This window comes from Haliaeetus leucocephalus, unplaced genomic scaffold (genome assembly GCF_000737465.1).
Source record: "Haliaeetus leucocephalus isolate CR32 unplaced genomic scaffold, Haliaeetus_leucocephalus-4.0 Scaffold1, whole genome shotgun sequence".
Lineage (NCBI taxonomy): Eukaryota > Metazoa > Chordata > Aves > Accipitriformes > Accipitridae > Haliaeetus > Haliaeetus leucocephalus.
This window is the reverse complement of record NW_010972437.1, coordinates 18963980-18973389: the sequence shown is the minus strand read 5'-3', so window position 1 is coordinate 18973389 and position 9410 is coordinate 18963980. Positions and strand designations below refer to the sequence as shown.

The 9410-nt window shown below is 40.0% G+C and overlaps 1 protein-coding gene across 1 annotated transcript in view; it reads right to left on the bottom strand.

The window, feature by feature from the left end:
- LOC104833254 (cytochrome P450 27C1) overlaps positions 1 to 925 on the bottom strand; it is a 19298-nt gene extending 18373 nt beyond the window's left edge. Inside the window, exon 1 of the mRNA XM_010569836.1 lies at positions 587 to 925. Within this exon, the coding sequence (XP_010568138.1) occupies positions 587 to 925 (339 nt within the window). The remainder of the gene's footprint in view (positions 1 to 586) is intronic.
- Between the last annotated feature and the right edge of the window lie 8485 nt (positions 926 to 9410).

Sequence of the window (9410 nt, the reverse complement as noted above, 5' to 3'; positions counted from 1 at the left end):
GCAGCACGACTGAGGCGGTGCGGGCGGGAAGCCGCCCAGGGTGCCGGCACGGCCTCACCTTCAGGGGGGGCGCTGCCGCCCCACGTTCGAGGAAAGCCCACGTTTCCCAGCTCCGCCCGCCAAAAATAAGCCCTCTGCCAAGTCCGCGAAGCAACCCGGTTCAAAAGATGGGGGATTTTTAATTTTTTTGTCCAAGGCACCTACCTAAAAGTTCCAAAATACGCACAAAGATGAAGAGGGGGAGAGCTCAAAGACGGGGGGTGCCGGCGAGGCGGTCACCCCGCGTACGAGGGGAAGGGGGATCTCGGGCGGAGGGTGTCGGCAGGGCTCGGGAGCCACGTACTCCCCGGCTCCCCCCCACCACTCCCCGAAACAAAAAAGCCAAAACCTCCGAGCGCGGCGGGGGGCGGGGGTTGAAGGGGGGGATCCTCGCCGTCCTGGCTCTTTCCTAACAGCGGGAAGGCGGCGGCGACTAGCTGCGGTGCTGGTAACCCGGTGATTAGGCAACGCTTTGTGAGGGGAGAAGAGGAAAGGCTGAAGTAATCCTGACGTGAATAAAAATATTAAATAGCCGAGCAAGCTGTACCTGGATTTCATGAATGCGGCCGAAGCCGTCCTTCCAGAAGAACTCGTAGAGGTTGTAGAGGGTGTTGGGTCCAGGCATTTCTTGCAGGCTCTTCACCCTGCCAAGCTGGTGCGGGCTGGGCTTCAGCAGCTCCCCTGCGCGCCCCGGGTCTGCCACCATCTCCTCGCCTTTGTTCTCTGCCGCCGCTGGTGAGTTATTCTGCACCTCCAGAGACTGGCTGCTGGAAAGTTTGGGCAGTTGGTGAAACCTGCCGACAAAAATCGCGTGGTAAAAGTAAGTTCTCTCAGATTCAAGCGCCTGCTTGCATTTCATTGTCAAAACCCTCGTGAAGAAAGACATGTCTTTTAAATTCAGAAAGGTCCACTTTGCTCCTGCAGCTGCTTTTTATTTGGTTGCTCTTTCTTCACTGCCTGCTTTAACTTGTACAAGCAGCACTTCTCCAAACTTACTGCATGAGCATCAGTTTACACAGACCATTATTTAACGCTCCCTCCCCTAGGGCTGGAAAAGGGGGGTGGGTCTGGGATGAGACTTGAATAGAATGAACCTATTATTTTGTATAATTCAAAGCAGATAAGTTTACCCATTAAGCATGCAGCCAAAGTTTAGTTTTTCCCTCTTTCCCCCTTTGGTTTGGCAGAAAGCTCACATAAGGATTATCCTATCTTTCTCCTTCATTAAAAAGGTGGGTTTAGGGCTATTTTTTCTGTGGCATTAATTCACTCCCATGTGTTAGAAAATACTGTATTTTCTGCGAGAAGTTCTCTTGGTACCATTCTTCATCCTTTAACATATACGGAAAACATTTCTGCATCCACATACAGATAGCAATGGTTTTACACAGCAACCTTACAAAGAGTTCCTGTAAATTACAATATCCAGGGATGTTATTTGTATTGCAGAATGATTTATCTTTTGGACAGGAGCTTGTGCCAACTTTTGTAGAAAATCACCAGTGCCCTGTAACTACATAGTGTTCCACCACAGTTTTTCCTCAATTCGGCGGCATAGATCTGTAGTCACACACAGAGAACTTGAGCTCCAACCTGTCTATCAGTTTGGTTTGCACAGTTTCAAAAGTGTTTGTGCTATCTTCATGTGTATTTCTGTGTAATTCCGTAGGTGTTGGTGATAATCTGTAAAATGTTGATTAGTTTCAGAAATTATGTGGAAGAGACCACCTTGGTTTTAACTGAATCAGAAGCTCAGGTAAAGCTTGAGGACAGAGGAAAGTCTCAAGGAAGATCCACATTTCCAGAACTTAGTTATGAATAAACTGCTGGAAAAGTAAGTCTAGTGAGCTTCAAAGTTATTTGCCTTTGTTTTCCTTCTGTTTATTTTTCTACATTTATATTTTTGAGTCTGCAATCCAATTAAGATTTGTGTACATGCTTAAATTTTACCACTGATAACTCCACTGAAATAAATCTACCTCTGAAGTTAGACATGTGCACCAGTCTTTGTAGATACAGCAGTAAATATTACAGGAATAAAAGGCAGATGGTCAACAGTCTTAAAATCTGTAAAGTACATATTGGTTTGAGCTAAAACAATGTCTTTAAAATGGGCTTCATCATACTTGAAAGGGTCCAGAGAACAGCAACATTAAAAATTAGAAGTTTTTTTTTAAAATGACATAAGGAGGAGGTTGAGAGAATTATTTCATCTGGGAAAGATGACTACCAGGAGCATGACAACAGCCTACAGATGTTTACACCTTTTGTTAAAAAAAAAGATGCATGTCGGAGAGAGAAGACAGAAAATAATGGGCTTAGTTTACAGCTACAGATTTCTTGGTTAGATTTTCAGGCAGCCTTGCCATCACAGATATTTTGGTGATATCTCAGATATTTCAGATAGCCAAGGTATCTCAGGAGGTTATGTAATTGCTATCACTGAACTTTGTAAGAACAGGTTTGAGAAACATCTGTTAGGCACGTCTGGGTATATCACTGTCTAGATTACCTCTGAAGTTTCCCTTTTCCTCCTCCATTTCTACATGGTGTTGCTACATTATTTCTTTAATATTTATCTAAAGATGCGTTGAGAGACACAGTTACTCATAAAATAAATACTTATGAGGAAAAATATTAAAACCAGCTGGTGAGTGTAAAATTCAGAACAAGTTTATCATCATAAGTAAATGGAAGGCTCCCTTAGGGACAGTGGAGGACAAGAACAACAAGGAATATCTCCCAGAGCAAGTAGATGCACTATGAGATCTCTGCAGGAGGATTAAAAACCAGAACATTTATTTATTTGACAGAAAAGATGGACACACGTCCTAGAACATGCAAAGAACAATCCAAACTATCTAAATTATCCACACTATCTAAATTACATTTGTCATATTCTATGAACAATAACCACAAAAATTTAAAGGTGTTGAACAACAGTTGTCCCTAGATTGTAAGTCAACAAATAGAATGGAAAGAATAGGAATTCACTTTGTAATGAACAGCAATATAATCCCTTAGCTATACATATTAAAGGTTATAGCAGAATTTAAAAAAATAATTCTTAATCTCAGTACAATACTTTGAATTTTTTTTTTTCAAATTTATGCAGCAGTTCTCCAGCTTTAAAAATCATATTCATATTGTAATTCCTAGATTGATGGAGGGAATATATGCACTCTTCCTAAAAAAATGCTGCTCACAGCTATCAGTATGGTAGGTATTTTTTTTATTATTTTAAAGTCATACACCATTAAGATAGTGTAAAGCACCTGCATCTGCTTTTGTTAATATGCTAGTGAGATAAACTCAGATACATTATGCTGTGAAGGCTACAGTTTTGCAACTGGCAGTAGCTTTCTCCTGTTGTACGTTAATTCCATATTTGGACATTCACTCTTTTCCCACCATTACCTCTTTTCCATAAAAAAATCATTGCAGGAGAGAGTGTTTCTAGCCAAACTACTTGAAAAAGAGTTTCAGAAGTCTTGCCTTGTAAGTACTTCACTAGAACAGTACCTGTTTCCCTCTGAGGAATTTCTGGAGGTGGCAGTAGTCCCAGCATAGGAACTGTGTTGTATAACCCCACTTTCACTCAGTCTTCTAAGCAGTTCACTTATTGTTAGATTTTTTTTTGTTTGCACTGAAAGAGTCTGAAACACAGATCCCATTTAAAATAAACAGGTAAACACTCAGAGAGTATGCAATTTCAGCAAAAGAGGGACCTGAAGGCAGCACTAATTATCCATATGCTGTTCACTTCAGGAGACATTAAACCACAGAACTTGTGTACAATGTGCAGGACAGCAATACAGGACAGAGTGCTGTGTTATCATTTTAATATTATAAAGTAGAGTTGTCTTGTCTTTAATTGCAGCCAAGGCAGCTATGCTTCTTCACATCTGTAGCGTGTCTGGAGGATTATTTATGACATCATTTCTACCTTGCCAAGCTGTTCTTAAATAGTTACCTTGCTCACTACTGTATCCTCCAATGTAACGGCTACCTGGTGTATATGTATATGAATAGAGAATATGTATATTCTCTATTTACTAGCTCACCTGGTGTGGCATGTAAACCAGCTGCAGACATTCGGATCTCATTATTGGCAAATCTTTAATATTAGTCAAATAGCCTATGATTACCAGCTATCAAGTTTACATGTGCAGCTTATACAATCACAGTAAAGCCAATTTCAGGAAAAAATTCTAGCTATCCATTGTGCTAAGTCTCCTGAGGAATTTGATGCTCTCTCTGCTGTCTGGCTAGGCTTTGTTGTTGTTGTTTTTTAAGATAGCACTCAATGATGGAAAGTCTAAGACAGTTTCTCCCATTACCCACATGCAAATATTTATTAATGCAAAAAAAAAAAGAACAAAAATTACAGGAAAACCTCAAAGTATGTAATTAACTTTGAATAAGATTTTATACTTACTGTCTGTCTGCTTCTAAAGAAAAGGTGGAATATATGTGCCATTTGAGAAAAGAGTCCTAACCAGGGAGCACCTATGAGACACCTCCATTACTACTTACTATCTTGTATTTTTATTAGAAACTACCATCAGTGTTTTACAAACAAAAACAAAACCACCCCATCCTGAAGAATTTCCAGAGCGGGTTAGAGGCAACAGCTGAGTATAACAAAGAAATAAATGAAGAAAGCACAAAGTAGCAATGAATTAATGGTTAAAATTGCCAAATATCTTGGATATAACAGGAGAAGGATTTAAAGGGGAATAAGGATGCTGTTCTGCAAATCTGTATAAAGAGTGCCTGCCTTGTACAAAAGGAGATGTGAGTGGATTGACATCCACAGAAACGTAATTTTTAGGTAGTGCAGGTGGTGGACCAGTAGTAGGTCTGAGGACCACTGGGCCTAAAAGGCCGACATACTGTAGTTTGTCATAAGTGAGTAACAGATGACAAAAGAGTCACGAAATAGGTTATCAAATAACCCTGTTTTAACATTCAAAAATATCTATAAATAAAAGATATTTCTAGGAGGTTTGCTAGATGGAGTAGAAATGCAGAGCCACTAACAGATGCAGGCTCAAGTACACTATTGCAACACTACAATAGTTATCAATAATACTATAGTAACCCATCAGTGCAGATACAAGTTTGGTTTTCTATGTAAACTATGGAAGAACACTCCAGACAACAATAGCCAAATTCTATGGTGGTTAAGTAACCAAGTACAGTAAGTGAGTATTTATGAATGTGAATGAATACATGTGGGCTACCACAACATGGAATGTGTAATTAAACTATTTGCTTCTCTTTGCTGTGCCAGATCATAATTGTGTGGTTCTGTTTGACTTTCAAATTAGAGTTATTAACGTATGTGCACGCCACTAAGGTTGCTGCTTTACCGACACACTTAGCATCCTTACTACTGCGGAATCTGAGTTGGAGGTCAAACTTGCAAACTGCAGCATGTTAAATAATCAACATTATGAGTAAACCCCAAAATTCATGCTACAAGAGACAGACGAAGCTGAAATAAGTTTCCTAGAGTAGACCTGAAAAAGAGAAAGGAAGAGTGAAGGAAAGAAACCAACAACCACTTGAAAGAGCAGCAGAGGGTTTTACATAGTGAAAGGTTTAGGGTGTAACCTAAACTGGTGGAGGGATCGTCATTGCCTGATCCCATTTTCCTCAAATATGATCACAGACTTGTTTCAGGTGACAGAAGTCCAGTAGTATTGCCACAGAACTCCCAGGAATAACAGTGAGTGTAGTACCCGTAATATAAAACCTCCTTCCAATCCACATAAAACCACCAAACCATAAAGAAGGGAGAAGTTATGCCATCAGCACTAGCCAACCAAAACACATTTATGTGACTCGAAAGATAAGTATTTTCTCCTACTTCTATGATCTTCCAGCGTGTATATTTATCAGACATCTTAACACCGACTCGAAAACACACTCAACAGTTCTTTAAACAATACATTTGTCCTAGCCTGTCGGTCTGTCGAGCTTGTAAAACTGTTTTATGTAACTACTCAGTTTGGACTTTTGTTATTTCAAACAAGTTGGAACACATGCCTCTTCACAGCAGAAGTGCTTGAATTTTAGTTAACTTTTGGTATGTAATGGGATCACAGTATAAGCTAAACTTGACTATCAATAATTTAGATTATGTATTATTTTTGGATGATAATTTGTCTCCAAATCCAGTCATACTGTTCTCTCAGTCCAGACCCCCTAGTGGGTTCGTATTAATTGTACTTTCTTACCTTCACTTAGTTATTTCTAAATCCAATTTAAACTTGCCCTCCTCTTTGCGTGAACTCTGACAAAGTTCACTTGAAGCTTTCTTTGTGTCCTAATAACATTGGTATTCAGAGTCAATGGTTACATTATCATCTTACCAGGAATTCTGTTTTCTTAGAATTATTCTCACTTTTTAAGTGTCTTGGTTATAGCTGGCTTGTAATTATTTGGACATTATTTTATGATATACAGTATAATAAATATTGTACTGTATGTTTTACATAACTGTTTAAATAGCTAATGCAGCTACAAGTATAATTTATGGAAGTAAAAGAGATTTGATTGGAGGCATTTAACTTTGCCCGAGTAACACCTTCAGCTAAGACTGTACAGATAGGCTCTTTGGAACATTTGCAAGGAAGAAAAGCTGAAAACAGCATCAAAACGTCAGAAATGTAAGCAAAAATTTTCAGTGTAGTTTGAAACATCTCTTTAGTGAAAAAGCTATACAGTTAGTCATGATTTTTGCCTTTTCTGACCGTCCTCAAACCCATCTTCCGAAGATCTTCTCAAGTTGTGAAGTTACTTCTTTGGAATTTTAAAAGCCTTCTAAATTCCCATGCTTTTTTCCTGAAAAGGGGACAAATTTGAACTTAACAGGCTATGAGGTGAGAACAGAGCTTATAGGTAATTTACTATTGAAGCAGCTTTAGTTTAAAAGAAAAATGAAAACTGCTTCTCTCAATCTTTAGTTTCATCTACCACATGACAACAATTAAAATCCTAACCGAATATTGTACAAAAAGATATTTAAATCAGAGTAAGCTAGCCAGTCCCAGGTGTTGATAGCACTGTGCATGATTTACTGTTCAGTGCTTAACAAAAACCCCATGAACTGACTACAACAAATGGAGTTCAGCTCTACTTGCAGACATTTTGTAGCAGGTTTAGATCGTTATCCTATGCTTATTGTGTACCCCATTAAGTTATCCTGAAAATCACTTGCCTTTAAGTCCCAAGTTTTAAAATACACTAGAAAAAAAATTAAGGCGCTACTAAAAATTATGACTATCAGGAGAGCATAAGGAACCAGAGAAATAGAAATCTGGTGTAGTTTAGTGCTTTGCTGAGCTACATGTAATGCTGCTGAAATTGTCACCCCAGTGTCACTGTGCTCTTTTAGTCTAGAAGGCCATCTTAATGAATAACAACAATATCCTTCAAGCATCGATCCCTTCATAGACAGACACTTGCCAGTTTGCCACAAGGACGAAAAGCACATAAACACAAGTTTCAGTATTGTAGCCTATCAGAAACATAAATGAAGAAAAGCACTATTAAAAAATGACAATTCCTCAAGAAGATTAAGTTTCCTCAGTATGGAATTCAGCCTAAGGAGGTGGCCAGGGAGCAGAGTAAAAGCTTTTATTTCAACAAGGAAACCTGAATTACATCCAAGAAAATTGCACCTCCTCTGTCCACCGACTTCCAAGAAATAACGTACTTAGGCCAAAGTTCACCCGCCTCTGCCATCGCTCATGGTCTGAAACACAGTTTTGCCACACCCATCTGTTATTTTGCCCCCAGTTTAGTGAGAGCCCTACAGCAAACACTTTCTCACTCATCATCTAGCTATTGCTGTTCATTTGCAAGTCATCTGGATCCATAAACTGCATCACACTTTGCTGCTGCTAGGAAACGCGCAGTGTCATGCAAGCATACTCCTGTAGGGATAAACACAGCATCTCAGAAAGGTATGTATATAGCAGTGCGAGGGCAGAAAGCAAGATTTTCTTCATGTGTACCATTTTCAAGACAAGCATGGAGCTCTCAGCCACGCTGTTACACTGTCTACTTAGCAAGGGATCTTGTTATTCATTTGTGCAAGAGGCAGTGGCCAACGAGCATCTGATAAAGCATGGAGTGCAGTCAGGTCCTCGCAGGAGAGCTGGGTCCCAGATTCTCTGGATTCAGGCTACCAGGCAGCAAGAGCCCACCACGCACTGTCTGGTCATGGTGAAGCGTTACGATTGCAGTCTACAGTACTGCTTCAAATGAAGACACCTGCCTGACAAAATACAGTGCTGAGTTTTGTGACTGAACAAGACAATTTACTTTCCTAGAGGGCTGGGATTACAGACTAATTGTGGAGCAGTCTATTGCGACCACTGGGTGAGGAGCACTGCCGGACTGCGGATCAGTGAGGGTCCACTGGAACAAGAGCCGCAGGAACCAGCAGTGTTTCTCAACGACCAACCCCTGTCTGGAAAGCAGAATTGACCAACTATATGCCAGTACAGGTGCTACCACGCGCAGCAGCAACTGTTTTGTAGTGAGTGAATGCATACCAGTCTGCCACTTGCAGCTACGGTCTGGAGTAATAGCAGGCAGTAATTACTGCAGTAATCATGTCAAAGTAATTAAATCTAAAGTTTGAATACCAACATGCTGTTGCTGAAGCATGGAGTCATTCTTACCTCGTAACATTATTATGCTTTTCTTGATGCTGAGTACTGCATCCCACCCAGACCCATTACTTAGAAGAGTAAGATCATCAGTCATCATAGCCAAGATTTACTACAGAAGAACTAAAGCACTGACCTAAATCCAGCTACCACTAGGGCCACAATTACAAAAATCAGTACTACTATTAAGCCATTTCCACATTTAGTAGGGTTTTTGTTTTTCAAGTTTATGAAGAGTGGAGAATAGTTCCAAAGCAATTCATAAAGTGTGTTAGAATTATGCAGAGGGACACTGGCTGACTTGCTCAGCTATCCCATTGTCACAGACCCCTCCCATTATACTAAATTATCATTTTTCTACTAACTGTTGCCACAAGAGCTGGTCCAAACTACTATTAGAAGTAAATAATGCTTTAAAACTGGGGAGAGGAAGTCAGCACCAGAATACTGCACATAAATCTCTTCTGTATAAGCCACTCAAGCACTGTCATGCCCAGTCCCAGTTTGTGAGGCAGAAGACTCAGAACAAGAGAAAGAACCAGGCATTATGGTGTAGGGCTCAGAGACTAAACAAACTTTAAACTGAAGTGGATCAGTTCCATTTTCAAACTGATACAGAGACTGAAAACAAGCACCGTGTGTTCTGAATTATGCTTCCAATATTTCTATATTCTCAATTTGCGA